Consider the following 23,376-nt stretch of genomic DNA (forward strand, 5'->3'; position numbering starts at 1 on the left):
GGTTTTAATGTATCCAATGAGCATGAGTGTTTACAGAGCAAATCATATATCTTGTTCTGGTGATGTTTTGGCAATGAACCAACATGTCACAGGATATTAATCAGTGTGCTTTGTAATTTTGTTCTTTGTTTTGTGTCATTTGACCTACTAGTGAGCTTTTGAAACATAATTTATAAAAATTCAATATAAAATTAAAGATGTGCTGCAAAAAGTTGACTGGTCACCTAAGAAGTGATGTAAAATAGTAATAATAGTAGAAAAAGGGGGTCAGTTATAAAGAAATATTTGGGGGAAACTTAACTGAAGGTGGCATTTCTAAATTTTTTATAAGGTACAAGAAGGTTTAGTCATGAGGTAATCAAACTGATAAAGGCAGAAAAGAAGTGCACAACAGCAAGTGATGGTAGAAGAATTAAATTATTGGGGTGCCTAGATAACATAAAGAAATCATCTTGGTGTGTACAAGGTGAAATGGTGCAACACGATGTGATGATAAATGCAAGGACTGTTTGGCGTAGACTGCAGGAATTCGATCTAAACACTAGAATTCCACAAAAAGAGCCACTAGCACTTCTGTATCTAAAACAACGGTGGAAACGATTAAACTGGGCTGAAGCTTATGGTAACTGACAATGGGACAGTGTAATTTGGAGTGATGGACCAAAATCTCCCTGTTTGGTAGTGATGACATAAAATAAGTGTAGAGAAGAATTGGAGAAGAAGTCCTTCTCAAATGCATTACACCCACCGTGAGAGACCTAGTTAGAACTATGACTTGAGGTTGTATGACATCAAGAGATGTGAACAGAGTTGGAGTGATTGGTGGGAATATGATACCTAAATGAAATATTTGAGCCCCTTCTTGACATAATCTTTTACAAGATATTGAAGCATTAATATTTCAACATGTAATTAATGTTGTTGGTGTGTGCAAGGTTCAAAATAATATTCAACTGCTGGAATTTTCTTCGAATAGCTCAGAACTTAACCCAATCGAAGTTCTGTGGAGTCTGCAGGGGCATAAAACTGGTCAGTAAAAGTCAGTATTTTAAAAAATGGTCAGTATTTACAGAATTTAGTCAGTAAAGTCAGTTTTTTTTTTTTTTTTTTTTTTGCAAATTTATCAAATCATTAACTTTTAGATACTATTCACTACTATTCAATCCAATTTCGCCAATCTGATAGTAGTCTGCTTTACTTGATAAAAATCTGCTATTTTATTGGATTAGGATGATCTAGTTTTATTGCAAACCTAGCTTCTCCCCCCCCCCCCCCCCATTGCCTCTTTGAGATTGGTTATATTCGTTGAAACATTTTCCTGTTTTTGTCCTAAGTACAAGGTAAGATGACGATAATATAAAGCAATAAGGTATAATAAATGACAGCTACATTTGTGTACAATTTCAAGATGAGTAAAAATTGTAATGTTTAATTTTTAGTTTAATTTGGTGCCTTTAACTTACATCATAAGTTCTTGCAGTAAAAGTGAACTTACACCCTGTCCCAGAAATTTAGACAAACATAAAATACAATTCACAGTAAAAATATGAATGGTAAGATATTTAATTTAATATGGTGCATACTAATAATAAACAGAACCTAAAGCACAAGTTAAGGTTACTTTATTAGAAAAAGGGGGCCCACCTGGAGGGAGGGAAATGGCACAGATTGCGGCATTGAAAATTTTTATGCGGCTTGTTTCGAGGGGAATTTTTCTCATTGGGGGAGGGGGGGATCCTTTGCGATTATTGTGCCATAATTATATGCACTTTTTAGCATAGGTAACTGGTGCACCAAAAAAATGGGGATTCAGAAGTGAGGGGTGTTAGGAAGCGGGCACCTCTGAAGCTGATTTTTTTTTTCGTTGTGTAAAATTAGGCTATATTTTTAGATGCTAGCGTTTCTTTAAAATGCCTCTAAAAGTAAAGGACATGGCCTCAAAAATCAGGATGGATGGAAACTGCAAATTTCCCCCTTCCAATTCAAAGTTGCTTTTGAAAAGTCCATTTATTTGTACTTTTTAGTCTTTATTACCATGAAAAAAAAATCAATCCACTTGATAAAAAATTACTTTTCAATCAATTGCTAATTTTTTACTCTGAAAAGATGGAGGGGGGGGGGCAAAGATCCTGTATATTCGGAAGTTGGGCGGTTGCAACCTCTTGCCCTCCCGTATGAGCCTCCTTTTTTTTTTAAATTTATAAATGATATGATATTTAAGGTTGAGAAACAGTTACAAAAGTTAATATAACCTTGTGATTCTGTTACCCTTAATTATTTCAAACACGCGATTTTCCATTGAAAGTATCAAGTTACAAATTGTTTTACCTATGGGGGCAGTTCATAATGGTTCCATTGCTTGGTCTATTGCTCCTTTAACCCGCTCGCACCCAGCGTCACGCGGACGCTACGCATCGATTCCTCTCCTATCAGCCCAGCGTCACTTCTCCGCTACGCGCTCTGATCGACGCTGACGTCCCAGCGTCACGTATATGCTTTCTCGAAATGGAACGATTGAATTGAATATTTAAACGATAATAGATGGCGCTAAATGACTATAACTTTGATCATATTCGAGTCACATGGTATTTGACCTTCATGTACATGCTTTACTTTCTTATTTGGGCCTCTCAATGGGATAGATTTTTTTTAATGTAAACAACAGTGAATCACTGCTCTGCGCATATGATTTATGAGGTGTCAATTGCTCTTGTTTATATCTTTGCTTCTCTTTTTTTTTATGAGTAATTGAAAGAGATATACATCTAGCTGAATAAATAATGGGGGAGGGAAAGAAGGTTAAAATATTTTTGCGTATGTGTTCGAGACTTTTGGGATTCCCCGTTCAATGAGAGTACAGGAATGATTTCAAGAGGCTTGAAGTTTATGATTATTTTTGAATCCTTTCTGATATTGTTCTTCTGTATTTATTCTTTTTCATTTGGAGAATGAAAAACTGCAATAAAAATGGTTAGCGAAGTGAGTGAAAGGGAATGTTTTCGAGTGAATTATGAAGCGGTTTTGAGACTTGTCGCGTCGGAAATATAACTAGTTAAAATTTGTTGACCTAAGTTGTTTTAAGCAAAATTACATAAGGAACATATTTTTTTTTGCTACATTTCTTTTTCTTTGATTCCACACTCACGATGTCAAACTCTTACTTTGTTTTGTGCACATATCATTTAATTTTGTGCACATGGTTAAAGTTTTAGTATTCTACTTATTTCACTTCCTTCTAATAATGTAATAGTCTTTATATTAATAATTAGTAATCAGTAGTACATTGTTTAAGCAAAATTAAAATTTCAAGCCTTTATTTTGAGATGCTGATTTTATATGAATATTTTTGTTCAGTTAGGCTTAACTGCTGTAAATGCTCGGGCCGATGGCGGCGTTCCATTTCAGAACGTTCGGTCCCGTAGCTGCGCTTCGTTTTCCGAGCGCTGGTCCTCAAGGGGTTAAGGTCCTGAGTTGAAAAATATTTTCACCAATTTTCATAATTTTCTTGTTAGATGTTCACACAGTTTGCATTGGATTTTTGTCTGGACTAAGCAGTAGGCAGTCCATGACATTGATACTACATATTTGTTGTGTTAGGCACACAAGTAAGTGCTTTGTCTTTTTGAAATACAGAGTGGTGTACTCCCAGCAAATCCCGCATCAGAATAAAATGGCCCTCTAATATTTGGTGATAGTCATGGGAGCTCGTTTTCTTGCTACAAGCTGCCAAAAATGCTTGTCTATTGAATCCAAAAGCATCTAAAGTCATTGCTTATCCTCCATCTTGCTTGCCTACAAAAAAAAAAAAAAAAAAAAAAAACTTTTTCGTTCGCTTCTTAAATCAGGCCCAGTAAAATTTTTATTTATCGGGTCCATCCAAGTTCCATTTTTTCTCAGTACTAAATATTGTTGACAGCCATGTGTCACCACAAGACGTAATTTTCTTCGCCGGTTTAAACGTAGGGTTTGTTGTGATTTTGGATGTAATTGACTAACATTTTTGGTGATTTGTAACAAAAAAATGAGCTTTCTCGACTATTAGTGGACCATCTTATTCCAATACAGGATTTGCTGGGAGGACCAAACTGTATTTCCAGCATTTATTTTATTCAGCAAGACAAAGCGCCAACTGGTGCACAAAACTCAACAAATCTAGTTCAACATGAATAATATCAATGTCATGGAATGACCATCGGTTAGTCTAAACTTAGATCCAATGTAAAACGTGTGTCAACATCTGGCACCAAAATTATAGGAAACTGGAAGGCAATATTTTTGCGACACAGGAATAACTTGAATGATACTTACGATGGAAAACCATGTGTCTAAAGTAACAGGAGGTAATGGAAACACAATTTCACATTAACATTTGTAACTCTTTCTCAACCTTAAATGTAATGTATAGATTAATAAAGTGTGTAATTATGGAACATCCTATTTTCTAGTTTTCTTAATAAATGCAACCCATGGTGTTTTTAAAATAAATTACCCTAACTTGTGTTTCACGTATTGGTTATCATTATACACATATGTGATATAAATCCCTCCATTTATTTTTACAGGGAATTGTATTTTATGCTTGTGTCTATATTTTTGGGACAGGGTTTAGTTTTTGTACATGCAAAAATATTTGCTTATTAGTAACTAAAGCAATCTTCTAAATGTGTTCTGAGTTTTACTAAAAGATGTTTTAAACTAAAAATTAACAGAGTTAAGTGTATAATTTATGCATTTTTTCCACTTTGATTTCCTGATTTCAAAATAGTTGTTTTCCACTGAATTTTCAAGGGAAAAAAATGTAATGAAAAACTGCTCTCAATCGCTTAATAATATTTTAAACAGTTGCAAGATCTTTTAACTTATTTTCCTAGTTTCAGAAAAGTTTTATTCATTATGCAATAAATATATGAAAAAATCTAAACTTTCAGCCAAAATTTGTACCAAATTAGCTGTACATTATGTTGCTGCGCATTACAAACAAAGCTAATATCTATTTCACTAAGTATGATACTCTTTTTTGATACGCCAAAGTATATGGTCAGTATTTTTTAATTTTTTGTCAGTATTTTTGACCCTCCAAACAGTTTTACCACCCGAGTCTGCTAAAGAAGATTGTCAGATAAAAGCAATCCAGCAATAAAACACAGTTAACAGAAGCAATAATCTTGGTTTTGTGTTATAGCAGCTGCAGAACTAAAGAGCTCAGTTCACTCCATGGAAAAGCGCTATAAGGCCGTAATTAAGGCTAAAGATCAGCCAGCTAAGGGTTAACTGGTATAGGGAAAATTTTTGCACATCTGACTTTTCCTATGTTATCACTTTTTTTCTTCAAAAATGCTGTTGTATTAAACAACTATTTTAAAATATTATTGCTTTACAATCTTGATTAAAATCCTTTTCCATTGATACATAATTTTATTATATTGGTGTCAAAAAAGTGGTGTTATTAAACATGAAACCACTAGAATGATCTGTTTTCAAAAGATTTTCACAATTTTGTCCACTACTGTAGATTATGTACAGGCTCGTCATTTCTAATTTTTCAAGGGGGGGGGGGGGGCAAAGTGTTAATACTCAATCAGGGGCAGATATTGACTATGTACGGTTTTGAGTACGAAAAAGTTCTGAAATTGCTTAGGCGTTAATAAAAGAGCATTAAATTGGTCATGAATAAGGCACGTAGTAGGGAATAAATGATACTAATTAATTTCATAATCAATGAAAGGAAGTAGTATTTCAAATATTTTCTTTCAAATATAATTATAGAATCGAAAATATTACTGCAATTATTATTTTACTCATGAAGTGTTTCAACACTGAATGTGAGATGGTTGAATGGATGTTACTGGTTGATGATTACTCAATGCAAATTTATAGGAAAAAAAACAAAAACCCTGCTCACTCATGTACTAAAACATTAATTTTTCAAAGCCGGGGAGGGAGAGGAATGACCCCTTCCCCTGACCCTCTCAATTGACGAGCCTGATTATATACAGCCACTATTTACAGTGGGAAAAAAAAAACGTAAAATGTATTCATTTATGCTTGCATGTTAATTATTTTATTTATTACTATTTTTTTTTTTTTTTTTTGCCGTTTTATAAATTCACCTTTTTGTGTATTCCTTTAAATAGCACTTCCAGTGTTGCTAACTCTTAGTTTCTTTTTTAGTTTATTGCTTCTAATTTTTATTTAATTCAGTTACCTGTTCGAATGTTAAAGTGCATTTTTGCTACTCAATCTTATCACTTCCTTATAGTTTCTTGCAGTATATTACTGGCTATAGTTGATGTCATTATTTTTAGACTTATTTCTCACTTCTGCAATACCTTCATTAATTTGTATCTCGCTATCTCTCCCTTAAATTGTCCCAAAAATAAACTATTAATGTACTGGGAATAAATTTTTTATGAATTAAGCACATGCTATGGTAGAAAAATCTGTAGTACTTTAACACTCCCATGGTTTTTGAAAGTCTTATCATGCCATAGCGAGCATGTTTCAAAAGCGTTTTACACTTATTTTTCTGATGCTAAATGGTCGTTGTCTAACCCGTCTGAGGCGCTGTGTCGTAGCTAGGCATTGATATAAGGTAAGGCACTTGACTTTATGGCAGGTTGCTCAAAAAAAAATTATGGGGAAGAATTTCACGCATCTTACTTTTGATGGCTCAGGACCGTCAGAGAGTCAACCAAATTTTCTTACTTTCTATCACATACAAGAAAACTTTTTTTTTTTAAAGAAACACTTGCTTTACCCAAAATTATATACTATTAGTGGTTGCAACTCTGGACCAAAATGGCAATGCCAGTATTCGGTATTTTTAAAAATGTAATACCGGTATTAGAAGTTTCTCAAAAATCACATTGGTCACTGTGCATCTTCTTTTCGTTAGTGCCAATAGAAATAACAAATTTTTTTTTTTAAAGAAAGGTTTTTATTTCGATTTTGTTCTTTGAGATAAGAATGAAAAAAAAAAGCTGGATGTACTGCCTTTCGTTCCTAAGAAAAGCTCGTTCTACAATGTATAACGGATGGTGATTGCCAGGGAAACCAGTTTATAGTAATTTTACAACTGTCATTAGTCAAAAATTGTTTTTAGTCTTCTTTTAAACAGTAAGTTAGAAAATTAAATATGAAAGAAATAAAAAACATATTATTGTAATTCAGTTTCAAAAACCAATTTCTGTGATTTATACTGTGTTTTCTGATATGAAGTATCAGACAGAAGTTTTATTCTTTCACAAAATTCCTCAAAAATACAGGTAATTGATTATTAAACATTTAAAACTTATTTTGTGCAACAAAACAGTCTGAATGTTATGTTCGTCACTATGGAATGACTCTCTCTCTCTTTATATGTATATATATATATATATATATATATATATATATATATATATATACAAACACACACACATATATATTTATATATATATAATATGAAGTATACAAGCCAAATAACAAGCATTTTTTAAACAAAATAATGCTGAGGAAAAGGAAAATACAAAAAAGTTTTATATTTAAACTGCAAAATTGCAGCTAAAGTAGTTAAATGTGTTCTATATATGTTGTTAAATGTAATGTTACACCCTCACGTAGCACATTAGTAAGTGTATGTAACAACAAGAAAATTTAACAATATAAATAGAAAGAACCATTGTAAATAGAAAAACTATTTAGCATGAAAAAGTAATATGGGCAGTAACTGCTATGTTTTCAAAGAGCTGGAACAGTTGGTATATTAAATAATTTACAGGTTTTATTGTGCTACCTGAGGGTGTGACATTACATTTAACAACATATATATATTAAGGTGGTTGGTCCTTATTTATATGGGAAGATTTTTTTGTGAATTCAACAAGTGCTGTCCCCTAGTTTTGTGACACTATAATAAGAAGTAATATGTGCAAAATTTGAACTTGATCGGTCAATAATAGCATGTGCCCTTAAAACGTTGAACTTTAACACTTTTGATAATTTTCTCACAAATCTTCAAGTTTTTACTTCAAACCCAGTGTATCGTTTCTCCTAGGTTCGCAAAATATTTTTACAGTGAGGTAGTACTAAAATTTAGTTAGTATTGAAACATTTATTAAGGCATTTTCCATTGATGTAGTCTTTTAACTTTCAATTGTTTCAATACAGCTTTTGTAACAGATGCATTTTCCCTTATTAATCGCTATCTAAAATCTTGGTATTGTAAAATTCCGATTATATGGTCAAGATAGACTTTTTGATTGTTTCTTTGTAGAACTAAACGAAATATCAGGGTAAGATCAAATTATAGAAGAAGTCAAAAGCTATCTTCCTCTGTCAAATTTTCAGTCTTTGCTGCTGGAATTTTCTGGAAAGAGTTACTTGAAACTGTACAGCAAGTTCATTAAAAGAGAGATATTTCTGCTTTTAGTTTTGCTACTGAAAATGAAACATTATATTGCTTCAACTATAGAGTTATCATGTGTAGCCAAAATTTGAGCATCAACTGTATTCAGTCTTAAATGCATGTTAATAACCCAACGTTTCATAGTTTTTCTCTGCTTTGAAAATGTTTCGTCAGTGCATGAATAATTTGTTACATATGCTATGTGTCTGCTCAAGTCCATTGTCACCCCAATAATTTCTGAATAGCAAGATCTAGTCATAAAGCGTGTGTCTAGTTATAGTAAAGTTGCAATTTGCACTACAAAAAAGAAAAGAAAAAAACAATTACAGCACCACCAAAATATTTAACTCGGTAAAATTCAGAGTTAATATTTTTATTTCAAAATCAGTGGCAAATATGGGGAAAAAAATGTCAATTACAAGTTGCTCATCATCAAGTATTTAATGCAAAAAATGTCTTGCATACAAAAATGATTCAGGTCGGCCACGCGCTGTGGGTGTCTGCAAAAGAAAAGGAGCTAAGAGCAAAAAAGCCATCTAGTGAAGTTTCACTCACAGCCTACTGCTTAAATGGAGACCAGCGAAAGACTTATGTCATTGACTAAGCGCCAATTCACACATGCGACTCGGCTTTCACTCCTGAAGTTTCCAGAACATTCTTTCCCTGCTCTTAGAGCAGCTGTGTCTCATCCTGGCAAAACTCCTTGCCGATTCAATGCAGTGCTATAATGATTGGATGTTACGAAGTTTACTGATGTGATTCCCCTATGTCCTGTTTCATAAGCCTTTATTTTTTAATGTTCTTGGATCAAGTTCATAAAAGGCTAGAAAGTTTTTAAATATGTAAACTTACTTTTTGATTCAAACTATGGAAAAAGATTCCCAGTTTTAATGTGAGAGAAAACCGGCGATGGCCATCCCGTAGGTGTCTAAAAACCCAACAATCAATCACGTGTTTCCCCATCGCAACGATCATGACGTCAGAGCTCAAAAGTTGAGGAACTTCTGGCTGGCTGCATAGCAGAAAACAAATTTAAAATTGTAAACAGTAAAATGTTAACGGAGTTGAGTCCACGCAGAGGAGGTCAACCACCTCAATTTTTTCAGTTGGTTTAGGGCCAACATGTCCGGGACAACCCACTTGTACTTTCAGATCACTAGGTTCACTAGTGAGTAATATTCAATTTAGAATACTGTTAAGTGATGAGAATATCGAAAAAAACAATTTTAGCTATCATAAAGCTCTGAGTCTGCTATTTGTAAGGTAAATCAAAGTCATCCTTCGTACTTGTCTTGGAGTTTTATCCTTTTGCCAGCTTAGAATTTTGTAAAATTGTTTCCTAAAAGGAATACAAAAAGGCAATGATTCATTTTGGTTCTTGTATGGCATTGGAACATTGCTTGAAGTGATATTTCTTCTGAAAGAATTATTGTCTTTTTAGCAAACTTTAGACTTCTGTGGAACTTTTAACTGGCATATCGCGCTATTTTAATGTATGTGATATATTGTCAATATATTATATAGGTTGAATGTCAGTATTAGTTGTTTTTTTTAAAGAGGGAGACTTGATTTACGGTTTTTATTCAATGTATTTATGTATTCCTGCGTTAAATTTGTCTTCCTTTTAAGAATTACTTTTAATGTTAAATAGGGGAATTTGAATTGTGATGTATTTAAAAAGTGATCAAAGTTTTAAGCTGTTGCACAAAATGTATTATTGGATGTTAAGTTATGTAACCACAGCGTTTTAACCACCAGAGAAATAGAGTTGGTTCTTCCTATAAAAAGTTTTGTTGCTAATTGATCTAGGTTATTGTTTGGGATGTGTTGCGTACTCACTATTGAGCAGTACTACTACCCTTATCTTACATTTTACTTGTATTTTTTAGTTCTGAATTTGTTTAAGTATTATTTAGCACCTTTCTATGAGTTTTAATGACAAATATATAGGTAATTTACTAAAGAATTCTGCTACTGGAATTATTAATAAACTAGGTGGTAGTAGCATTTTTCTTTCTCTAATGAATTAAATTTTAAAAGAGTAATCACTTAATTGTGTTGTCAATTGCAAAAAAAAAAATGAAAAGGCTGTTTTAAAAAATTAACCTAGTAGTGTAGTACCATTTACTTCAGCATGATGAATGTAAGTAAATTTTAGATTATTTTTGCTTAACCGAATAATATTTGGTAACCATTGTTGGTGAAGTTTCAAAAACATTTTTTAATAAAATGAGTTTTCGATTCAAAATTGAAAAACATTTATCATATGTTAATGTTACTAAAAGTAGGTTGACGTTGATAACCCGGAATGTTTTGAACAACCATCTGAAAATGTAAAGGAATTTCATCCTCGGACTTTTGTGACAACCCTGTTGTACAATGTTGGGAGATGGGATGTAATACACTCAATGTTTGATGTATCTCAACAGAAAAAGATCAAAAGAGACATGCCATTCTACTAAGCTGCCATACCCAACCAATTGTTTCTTAAATGCATTTTACATCTACTATATTTAATATTACTGTATGGAAGACATATTTTTTTTTCCTGGTTTAATGATGCTAAACAACTTTGTAATCAACTTTCTTCCCCGTATCCCATACTGTTTGTGAGATAAGAATGCAAACTCTGATTTTTGTATTGATAGCACTGAAAGCACTTTCATTGCATAGCACAGGGCAATTTTACTATACCTAGGCCTCATTTTTATTCTATTTTGGTTACAGCTCTTGCTGTTCAAAAACTATTGGAGTGGACAAAGGATTTTAGCAGGCACTCTGTATATATGTATATATATATATATATTTATGCATGCAAGGTCCAACCAATCCTTGACTCCAGGTTGCCCAGGCAAGTGACAAAATTACCTTGCTGACAGATTCTTAAGCCATATCACACTGAATTTCCCTTTAAACTGTGGGAAACCATTTTGGTTGGCACCAAAACATTTCTCTTGGGTCTTAAGATTTTTCAACTCTTGTCGGACCCTGTATATATATATATACACATATGTATGTGTGTGTTTAGAAAGATAGAAGCAGTAGTAAGAGGATGCCTGGCCATCTGAAAAAAAATGCACAAATGTTGTTTTTTTTTCACTAATTGCTATTGAGCACTCATGACATAGTATGGTATACAGTCGAACTCCAATATAATGCCACTATTCGATCCCATTCCTTGATGATGTGTGTTGAAAAATGAAGTGTAAGATTTCACTTATGTGTAGACTGTAGAATAGTATTGTAAAGAAATGTGAGCAAATTACAGCATATGCTAACTTTTATAAGTTCAAAATGTACTTAAATATAGGCAGTTACATATTTACGTTTTAAAATCGAATAATAGATTTCTGAGCTCCAGTATTATTTACTTTATCTGAACTATTAGTGCTAAAATAAAAAAAAAAATGAAAAAAAAATTTTTTTTTTTTTTTTTTTTTTTTTTTTTGACACTGAGTGTGGTTCCAGCCTAATACTACAACCAGTGAGTTTCGCCGGCTAAACGATCTTCAAAGCAGTCGTCTTTGACTGGCAATGGACTTTAACGATACTAGCTCAAACACTGGTCCCAATAAGCTTATTAAACTTCCTACCATGTGCTTACGAACATCTAATCATGGAGTTGATGGTTAGTTAGTCTTTTATGTATAAGAATTACATTTTTTCCGGAAAATTGCGCTGTTTAAATGTTTTAATGAAAAATTTGATTTTTTTTTTGCTGTAGAGAAGTAGTCAAATGTTGCTTTTACACACATTTTGTCCACGTTTGCTAGGATACTTCTATAATGAATATCTTTATCATACAATACTTCTTTTAGTGATTATGATAAAATTAAGTAAGATATTAGTATTATCTAATGCACACAGTAATAAACGAACTAGAAATGAATCTTCATTCATCTATAATATGGGACGAAAGATGTTATTTTTGGTTACAAACTTTTGCATATCATGTCATTTCATTGATTTTTCTGTTAACAATTGAAAACAAATCTACAACTTGTTTATGTAGTTTCTATATTTAAAAAATTGCCCAAAACATTTACAGCTACCTTGGAACTAGAATTCTGCCTGATAGATTTTGAAAGTGAAAATTCCTTGCAAATTGAAAATTAGGCTGTTTTTCCAATTTCAGAATAAACTTTACTTAATGCCCTACAGATTTTTATTTATTTATTTATTTATTTGGCTTGGCTAAATTAGCTATGGATGGTCAGTGCAAAGTTCAAAATATTATCAGAAGAGCATTAGGTGTGAAATTGTTTGGACAGGGGTATTCTGGTGAAAAAGATATAACTATTGCAGCAGATGATGTTTGGCTTTAGAAAAATTGGTAAGGAAAGTAACTGGGGCAAGAGCTATAAAAAAGCTGAAACTGTTAGAATTTTTTCATCCTATAGGAGGTTCTCTACCATATAGTGATTGTTACAAGTGTTTTAAAATACGTTAACTGCATAGGGCTTAAATTTTGGCCCTATGCAGTTGAAAGGTTTGCTACAACCGAGGGAACGTTATATCCCGGGTTTGCTAACGCGAGGTTCGACTGTTTAAACATGGAATTTCATTTGTGGTTAATTTTAAGAAACAGGGAGGGGGAGGCAGTGGTTGGAAAAACTACACTTTTTGTAGCGAGCTACAACTACCTTTTTTAAAATTGTGACTACAAACTGGGTTTGAAATGTATTCGCTACTTTGCTACTTAAAAAAAAAATGCATACACACACAGTTTGGGGGTTAAACGGAAAAATTCAAAAAGTGGTTTAGATTAATAAATTAGCTCATTTGAACTTGTAGTGTTACTAAGAGGTTTTTTTTTACTGTTCTTGAAAGAATTCAACTTTCAAATTTTTAATCCTTTCTTGCCAACGAATATTTCATTCAAGAAGTGCAACTAGGCTACTTGAAAATGTAAACAGAAGCAGGCATAATTTAATTTTACATAGACAATCATATTTATACACAAAATTGATTAAATGATAAAATTAATCTTTTAACAGAAGAGAAAAACTTTAATTTTCACTATAGGAATCAATTTTATTGGAACTAATTAGTTTTGAGCTTCCAGCTAGGAGTCCAAATCTGGACACCATCCCCTTCCTTATGCCACTGATAAAATGAATTCAGTTCTACCAAATACTCTCAAAAATTTGCAAATATTTAATAATTGACTTTTATTATGTTAATATATTAACACTCAATCACTAAAACAGCAATAAAGAAATATAACTATTCCATTACAAAATATCATTAAGTAAGCTATCTGAAATATAAAACATAACTAAGAATGCTTAACTTACTTCTATGTGCAAGTTTAAATTATACACTGCTCGACATTGAAAATGCAACACCAAGAAGTATAATAGATAGAGATAAGATCTGGTTATTCAAGAAGCCAACATAGAAAATCATTTTCAAAAATCTTAACTTTCAAAAGTCTTAAATTACAGTAAATATTCAAATACAGTGTAAAATGTTCAACACAAAACTGAGGGGATCAAAATATTTTTTCATGTTAAAAGATTTATATATAAAAAAAAACCATGAATAGACTTTACAGTCTCTAGTAATGTTGAAACTTTCCCATATTTTCAAATGAAATTTTTTCTTGTTGAAGGATTCTTGTTTCATGTTAAACTGAAAGTAATGCATTAAGTTGCAAAGTATACTGTCAAAATTGTTTTAGCATTGCTTATTAACCTATTTTTCGGTTTAAGCACTTTTGTGTTAAACATATTTCATTGTACCAAAAAACAGGAAACGCCATATTTCAGATATGCAGGTTTTCCATAAAGAGACTCACGTATGTGATCCTTGAAGAGAGCTAGCTCACTTAAGCAAATGAGTTTGAAAATTAAAAGGAAAAATTTTATTGTTAATTCAAAATAAAAGCAACAATTAACAAAAATTGTAACTAAATCTGAATTGTTTACAGAATTTGCAAAAATCACAATCACAGAAACCAAGCCTTTTGGCGCAGGAGTATGAAAATTGAACATTACTATACTTAAACACGTTTGTTACATTTGATCCTCCCCCCTCCCCCCCCCAATGCTTATTTCTAACAAATGCATTAAAATATTTCTTCAATTTTCTTTGAAAGTAGGAGGTTTCATATGAAAATGTTTACTTAGTTGTGGATTTTTTTCTCTCAAAAACATAGAACGGACGAGAGCAAGTGTAATAATCTGATGCCATTCTGGGGGACAAGAGGAAGGAGGAAATTATGTTTCATGGTCAGAAATGTGTGTTACTTTCGAAGATAGATTTGCTTTTCTCATCAAGTGTTGATTAAATTTCAAAGGCGCAAAGATAGAGAGCACATTGAGAGATGTGATCAAGAGAGCAGGGGGGGGGGGCAGCTTTTAAAATTTTCTTTAAAGAGAATGAGTGCAACACCATCTTAGAAATGCCTGAAGGGCCACTTTGCAAAAGTTAGATCGACAGTTTCTTTTTCATGCGACTTATAGAAATTGGATTGGAAAGAAACATATCACATATCCTAGTACGTACGCCACTAGTTGAAGACCTCTCTTACTCAATACATTTACTGTAAAATGCAAATTATAATTCTTAACCAAGTCATAAAAGCATAATATTAGCCTTATAAATTACAAAATCAATTTAAATCATAGTGTGGCCAGGCATCCTACAATAGTACCATCAATTGCTAACTGTTAGGCCTTCCAAATTTTGCTATTCGCTTTTTAATCCCTAAACCCATGCTGCTTCTCCTTTTCCCCAGCTTCATTAGCCGCACTACAGAATCTACCAAGGAACAGCAATTTCTTCGTACGGAACAGATTGAGACTGTGCTAAGGTTTGTACTAGTATGATTTTGATGTTGAAATAATGCATGTTTCTCTCCTTAATCTGCATGATTTATTTTTCTTTTTTTATGTATGTATGTGTGAGTGTGTGTAAGAAAAATATGAACTTAGTATTTTGTGTATCATAACAAATCTTAATGTTTGAAGAATAGAAAAGTAGGAAAACATTGTAATGTTACTGTGATATTTTATTATTTTAGGCACTATTATCCTGATCATGGATCAAGTCTACCTGAATATTTGTAAGTATCATTTTGTTATGTTGTGGTATGTATATTACAAGGCTGATTCTGTTCAGAAATTTCAGGCATAATTTGTTTTTCTGTTCCATCAAATTTTTAAATTCCCTATTCAAACAGTAACAAGGAGTCATGGTTTTTGGCATTTAGGAAGATTCCTTTTTATGTACTAACTCACTTTTTGATCATAAAAGATTCATCTCTTCCGATTGAATGTGGTTGTAACATTTTAAACTAATTTCTGGCTGTAAAATATATAGTCTTTTACATAAAAAGAGAATTGCAGTAATGAAAGCAGAGAATTGCAGTACAGTAAAACCTGTAAAGTTGACCACCCTTGTAAGTTGACCACCTGTCTATGTTGACCGCTTTTGTCAGGAACAGAATTAGTCCTATCTCATATAATGAAGGAAAACCTCTGTAACTTGACCACCTCTCTATCTTGACCACCTGTCTATCTTGACCACTAATGTTCGCCAAATTTGGTTAGAAGTATTGTAAAAAACCCTTTGTAAGTTGACCACTTGGTTTATTATTATTTTTTTTAACTTTCTTCAGCAAATTATCTTATTTTATTATTTATTTATTTTTATTATTATTATTATCATTTTTCATAGCTCTCTAAGAATGTTTTTAATGCTTTGATGACGGAACAGCATTGTACTAACTTAACAGCAGCATTAAGAGTAACGCTGCTCTTTATTCTCCAAACTTCTTTTTCATTTGTTGTTCTATTTGAGATAGCTTTTTGTACTCTGTTCAATGAAAATAGGTGTCAGTAGTAAAGTTCAAAGTCTTTTCTTTCAGTTTCAATTGTTGTGACAACACTGTGCTAAAAAGAGAAGGCCCAGATCTATACATTTTGATTCCAGTGCAACAAAATATGTAGGGCCCATACCTACAGGCCAGCAGTGTCTCTTAGTATAGTGAAGAAATCTTAGTACTAGTTTTTTTTTTTCTATTTTTTTCTTCAATTTCTAGGGCCGTTAGCCCCTTTAAGGACGCGGGCCTCTCACACTGCGGGTACGCAGATCTGGGCTTGCTAATGAGTAAAGTTACATGTTTCTGGTGCAAGGGATTAAGAGATAGGACATTTTGATTTTGCCTTTATGAACTGGGAGAGTCGAGCTTGTTGCTCTTTGTGCTATAAGTTTTACATAAAAAAGGCTTCAAAAAGAAAATTAGCTGAACTTGAGATTAATAAAAAGTATGAAATATTAAAATTAAGTGAAAATGGAAAAAGCCAGAGAATATTAGCTGACATATAAGGAATTTCTAAAACTAAAGTGTCTAATATAGTTAAAAACAAGGAAAAACTAACAAAATTATTTGAATAGTATTTTTAATTATTGTTTTACTTTCAATAATATTAAACAATGAAAATGAGTTGAACAGAAAGAGTAAGGGTGAATTCCTCAAAAAATGAATACATAGTGCAAGAAATGACAAAAAAAAAAAAGTATTACCACCCTTTATAAGTTGACCACCTGTCTAAGTTGACCGCCAAAGTACTGCACCGCGAGTGGTCAACTGACACAGGTTTCACTATGTGGAAAACAGAACGTACATTCACTCAATTTGTTTTCAGGATAGTTAGCCTTTCTCCTGTTTCTACTTTTTCTTTGAATTTTTGTGTTTTTTACTTTAAGGATAAAGCGGCATTTGCTCTTTTTTTCTTTTAGAGCTTTGTTTTCATGCGAGTCAATAACAAGTGAAAATTGACTGACATAAACATTTTTTTTTTTGTATTCATCATTATTCTCTCTTGTGTCATTCTCAAGAAAAGCAGGAACTTTGCTGCTGATTTTTAAAAAATAAAATTTCTCCTAATATGTTAAATACTTAAGATTAAGTTAAATCTATCCTAAAGTAATAATGCTATTATAGTAGTTCAGATCAAGCGAGCAAATAATAAATTTTTTAAAAATTACTTTGTTTGTGCCACATCCATGGACAAACTGTCCGCAGATGTGATGTCCACTGATATGATAAAAACAACCGTTTTCTACATTTAAGAACACGTGCTTTTGAAGTTTTGACTTGAAAGTTGAAAAACAAATATTTACATTTATTATTATCAATTCATTGAATTATTGTATTATCTTACCTGGTTATTTTTAATTTGTATGAGCCACAGATGTGATGAGTTGATCTTTACTTTTTATAAAGCAAGGACAAAAAATTTAAAGTTACAGAAATCTCAAAGCAAGCTTCTGTTTCTATCCTACTAAACAAAATGACTTCTTGAAAGTTTATCCTTCAACCATTAGTTTGGTGCTGCAAACTGAAAGAATTTATAGGCACTTTCTTTTCTGTCCACTGGTGTGACTATTTCTCTGGTTATAAGTATTAAACTTGCAATTAAATAAATATCAAAATTAAGTTTAACTTTAAATTTTTGAGATGTGTGTACTAAATGTGTACTTTATTGAAAATATAGCTTAAATAACTAATTTCTTGTTTGGTGCATAAAGTATAAAATATTTAAACAAAAAAAGACAAGCGGTTACAGTCCACGGATGTGATAAATCACATTCTGTCACCAAAATTTAAACAATAGATAATTTTTTTTTCTCATTTAGCAACTTCAATATATTCCATCAGTTGTATTAGTGTTTTATTCACTTGAATTATTTTGTAAGCTTTTATTCTTTATAGTGAAAAAACCAGAATCACAAATTCCTGATTTTTCTGAGAATGACCCTCTTATTTAATTTTTTTTACGGATGCACTAGACATCTGATAACTATCCCGTATCCGGCTGAGTTTTTTACTATCTGGTATCCGATCCGGCCAGTCCACTCCAGATAGGTTATCCGGTATGTGGGTGTTAAATAGGGATTATCCGGTATGAAATGGAGGTATAATAGAAAATTTTCAATTAAAAATTTCATTTTTTGTTAAATCTTAGGTTGATGTAATTTCTTTTCATGTTTCTGTTATTAATTTCTGCTTCTACAGAGGGTGGCCAAATTATTACGGGCACTGCTCGAATTTTCAAGTTCACTCACTTTTTGAAGAAATAAACCACGAAGCATAAACTTTTTATGTTCTGTATTGCTCCTGGTATTATCATTGTTATAGTTTTATAGAAGTGGCTACACTACCAGCCTGCTTCATTTTACAAATAAGTGAGGCTATTCCAGTTTTAGTTGCCATTAGCTACGTTCAGATTAGACTTTCACGTTTCCCCGCTCCAACTCCTAAAATAACCGGTCAGAAAATTCACTCTTCACATGCAAAAAAAAGCTTGTATCCTGTATCCGAAGAAACAGTTTTACCCAGCGACCTTAGTGGCTTATCCAGCTAGTAAACAGAAACTCGCTTTGCGAAGTGCATTCTGGGGGAAAAGCTCACATTTACTCCATTCGAAAGCAAGAGAAAGAAAGATCCAAATTTACCCAGGAAATAACCAGAATGCGGTTTAAAGCAAAGTAGAAAAAGTCCATGTGAACAAGGCTATTTAGTAATAACAGCTGTTCCAGTGTGAGGTTATATTAAGTATTTCAGAAATATTTCTATGAAAGTTTTGGTGTCTGCTATAGTAAATACGTAAGTAACACTAATTGATAAAGTACTTTTGTTACAGTTTGTGGTTGTAGTTTAATATTAGATTTGTTATAACATGATAGTGTCAAAGCAGATATTTTGGAATTGAGGAAGCCCCGCCCCCACTGCCCTATTAAAGGGACAGCTGAAGATTTAATCAATCCTTAAAAATAACGTTCTTCTCAAATTTAAGAAAATAAGTTGGGATAAAACAGGTTTAATATGCCTCCTAAAAAGTATAGGGAGATTCAAGTATTGCTACTCAACTCCAGACTTACCCAGAAACTTATTTCAAATATAACATGCGTTTTTAAGTCAGTAGTTGGATGTATATATAAAAGTTAACAAGTCCCTGGAGGCAGATCGCATTGGAAAATTGCAGAAAATACATCACAAATTCTCGTACTGACCACAGAACAGTGGCATATGCAAAGGGGTTTTTGAGTTTTAACCCCCCCCCCCCTCTCTTTTAGGGTTTGACTTTTTTCAGAAATTAATATATTATCCAACGTTTATTATCATTTTAAAGTTCTATGACATTAATGAAAGAACATTGACAGGGCTGGGGGTCTCTATGTCATTCCTTCCAGCTGGGAGCACCGCTATACATACGCAGATTTAGGACATAATTTTTAAGGGTCTTACAACATTCGGAGGATGCATTTGCAGGATGCAGCAAGGATCTGAATTTGACATATTTTGGCATTTCTCTCCCTCCCATTTGTTAGAAATTTTGAAATTTAAGGTTTGTAGCCACAATTTTCCATATTTTCAAGTATTTGAAAACAAAATTAGCTTTTTCAAGATTAAAAAAAAAAAAAATAGCAACAAATCATGCAATTTTTCTGGAGTAGGGGGTTTACCTCAAAGTGGCTAAGCTATAGCTTGTTTAACTTATAGGAATTATTTAGATTTCAGTAATGACAATGTCTTGCTTATTTAGACTCAGATGATTATGACTTAGCTTGCTTTTTAAACAGTAATTAAATCAGAATGCTCAGGTAATTGAAATTTATTCAGTTGTGGTAGTATTTATTTTCTCTCTCTCTCTCAAAAAAAAAAAAAAAAAAAAAAACGAAAATTTTCTGAGCGCATGAAGTACAGCTCTAGTTATTAATTTTGCTTGCATATTTTTTTCTTTTAAAAACTTAAAGAAAACACAGAAAAACATTTTACCAGGTAGTATAGCGGTCATACAAAAAATGTGCAATACTCCCTGACCTTTCATATTATTCAGACGTATTCTCTGCAATGTATGATTCTGAGAAATCTGAAATTTAGTTTGGAACAGCTAGGGTTTAAGGTTTTTTTTTTTTTTTTTTTTTTTGTAAAAAATAAAAATGTTGTTTATAGTGCTTTTACTTTCTGTTTGTACAATGTTTTTTCTTTTCTCCCATCAGAAAATAACATTTTCTATTCTCTTCATTTTCCCTTCTAAACTACTCAAAAGAGAAAAAAGTGGAAAAAATCATGGTTTTTTTGTTTTCATGATTTTTTTTTTTTTTTGTTCTTTCCAAGATTTTGGAAGGTGTGTTGTTACTATATAAAGTCCTCCCAAAACAGGGGGGGGGGGGCATTGCACCCCTATGTCCAAAATTGCTATTTTGTCCACTTTTTTGTAAAAAGTCCAGGACACTGGAAGAAATTGGACAAAATGAAAAATCAACCGATTATACATACATAAATTTATTGTTATGGTGTAGTAAAATTAGCATATCTATTATGAATTAATCATTTAATTAAAATAGAATGATTGTTACAAAACAAAGATTTATAGACTAAAAACATTTTACTGTTATGTTTTTTGAGTTTTTATTGCCCACACTCCATAGTAAAAGATTAATGTACTTTGCATGTTTTTATGGAGGTGTTAATGTCATACAAATTGCTACTTTATTAGGGTTGTGGGTACTCACAACAGTGTACAAGAAAAGACTATAATTAGAAAGAGGGTAGAGAACTTTAAAATGGCCATTAATCTTCATTGAGGACTAATAAATTGACTAGGAACAGCTTAGCTGGGTTCAGAGCCTGTTGCTGATCATTAAATTTGTATTACAAGAACAGATTTCACTTCTTGTCAACATTTCCTTTACTAATATCAAGTAGTTTTTCCTTAAAAAAAAAAAATGATTTTTAATGTTTTGAGACTCTAACCTTTAAAAACTTTATTTCTTCCTTCCTTCCTCAGTGGCGTGACAGCCCTGGGTGGGCTCCGGCCTTCTCAACAACTTTCTTCCAGGCCTCATCTTTTTTAGTCATGGCTTGCTAGTTTTTCACTTTAATGGTAGAAAAATCCTTATCAAAGCAATCAACCCATCTGAAATAAGGTCCATCCCTTGTTATAACTCCTTTAGGTTAAGCTAAAAAAATTTTATTTGTTGATTGTTTTTTATTTAATCTTATAATATGGCCAGCCCTTTGAATTTGTACGAATTTGACCACATCAGGTTCTTTAAAAGCTTTTATTTCTACTTTTTAATTATATGAATGCATTTATTATGGGTAATAAACCTCCATATCATGGATAAATTTCTTAATGTACAGCTGATGTGTTTGTTTTTATAAATGCTATTACATGCATTATAACTAATTAACACTCATTTGTGTTATATACACATTTGCATAACCTTCAACCGATTTTACTTTTTTTATTTTCACTTTAAAATATTTTTCAATCAATTGTTTATATACATGTTTATGCATGCTATTTTTACATTAAAATATTACTTGAATAGGAAGAATCTATATAATTATTTATTATTTTTAAACTTCAAGCTTTTAACTAAAAACTTTCAGTTTACCAAAAAAGTGGACAAGATGATGTTTTGACCCGGACGGTTTTTTCCAGGTTTTTTTCGGGGTGGGCAAAATAGGACAACCCTGCCTATGTCCCCATAAATCCGCCCATGCCTCTATGGGGTGGCAAAACGACTAATACATTCATTTGTTTTTGATTACATTGATATATAAAATAAAATTACCAAAATATCACTAAACATTGCCTAAAACTTGGGTTAAGTTCTCATTTTCAGAATTTTTCCAGGATTTTCTTCCATCTGCAAAGATTGTCTAAACTAGCAGTTTTTAAATTACCATTTCTCTGAACTTCATTTCTTTCCTTCCATTTTGAAAATGGTGGTTACATTCGCATTTGAAAAATTTCTGATTGAAAGTTCGATGTATCTTTTGTTCCTAACATCACTCTTTAAATGTTAAAATGCTTTTTTAAAGTTACAATTTTAAAAAAATTTTAGGAGTCATTCCTTGAGATTTCAACATCAAAACAATATCGCCCCAACCTCTCTTGTTCTTAACATCACCAAAGACTGTGTCTAAGTGCATTTTAAAGCGATAACTTTGAAAAATTCCTAGGCTACCGCTAACCAATTTCTTCCATATTGTAATCATACCTGGCTATTGTGTTTTGAAGACTTAAGTTTCAAAAATTTTGCAATACACTTTGTTTTCTTACATAGCTTGTAATCATCAAAAATTGCTTCTTTTAAACTATAGTTCAGAAAAAATTCCGGTGGGAGTACCCCCAGACCTTCTGTTTTTACACAAAACCTGCGCTTACTACTAGGTTAAGTATTGTTCACTTAAAATCGTATTTAAATGATCTCTGAAACAGAAAAGCTCCAAAATGTAATACAGAAATATTTTTGTTTTAAGTTTGTTTCCTACAAAAGAATCTAGAAATAAAACACAATATTTTAGTGTTTCATTTTATATGCAGAAATACTCAAATATTGTACATTAAAATATAGAAGTTCTAAAAAATGTTTTAAAATGTATTTTATATTTTGTTAACGAAATGATTTATAAAACAAGTTTGATTTATTATTTTGAGAAACAGCATTACATAAAAATAATTGAACTGGAAACATAACTAAAAGCAGCTACAAAGCCGGATATCTGGATCTGGCAAGGAACAGGATATCTGGTATCCGACAAAATCACTATCCAGTGCATCACTAATTTCTTTAAAGGCATAACCTTGAACATCCAATTTTTAGCATGCATAGTACATTCAGTTATGATGACCATGAAGTCTGTCCAAAAAGTTTTTGTGTACAAGCATAAATTCCCCTTTGGCCCTAATGCTATGAAGTATGTTTTGACATGGTATTAAAATGCATCCAATTACAAAACTGCAAGATTGTTGTGCAAAGATTGACGGAAGTTGATGATAAAATAAGTGTTCAGCTTAATTTCAAACTCAAGACATAGCATCTCACATGGGTAAGGTAGTATGCTGTTGAATTTTTGTCAGAGAAATCTCATTCTCTGTATTTAACTAGAGCTAGTTTCTTTAAGGATCAGACAGGCTGGAATAGTTGATATGTTTTTCTATTGTGAGTTTTAAAAAAAA

At 32.1% G+C, this 23,376-nt stretch overlaps 1 protein-coding gene across 2 annotated transcripts in view; it reads left to right on the forward strand.

Annotated features, from left to right (window-relative positions):
• LOC129219425 (catenin delta-2-like) overlaps window positions 1-23,376 on the forward strand; it is a 120,341-nt gene that overhangs the window by 15,984 nt on the left and 80,981 nt on the right. For both annotated transcript variants that reach the window (XM_054853823.1, XM_054853824.1), the window contains exon 3: window positions 15,414-15,455. In XM_054853823.1, coding sequence (XP_054709798.1) covers window positions 15,414-15,455 — 42 coding nt within the window. The remainder of the gene's footprint in view (window positions 1-15,413; window positions 15,456-23,376) is intronic.

This window comes from Uloborus diversus, chromosome 3, assembly GCF_026930045.1.
Source record: "Uloborus diversus isolate 005 chromosome 3, Udiv.v.3.1, whole genome shotgun sequence".
Taxonomy (NCBI): domain Eukaryota; kingdom Metazoa; phylum Arthropoda; class Arachnida; order Araneae; family Uloboridae; genus Uloborus; species Uloborus diversus.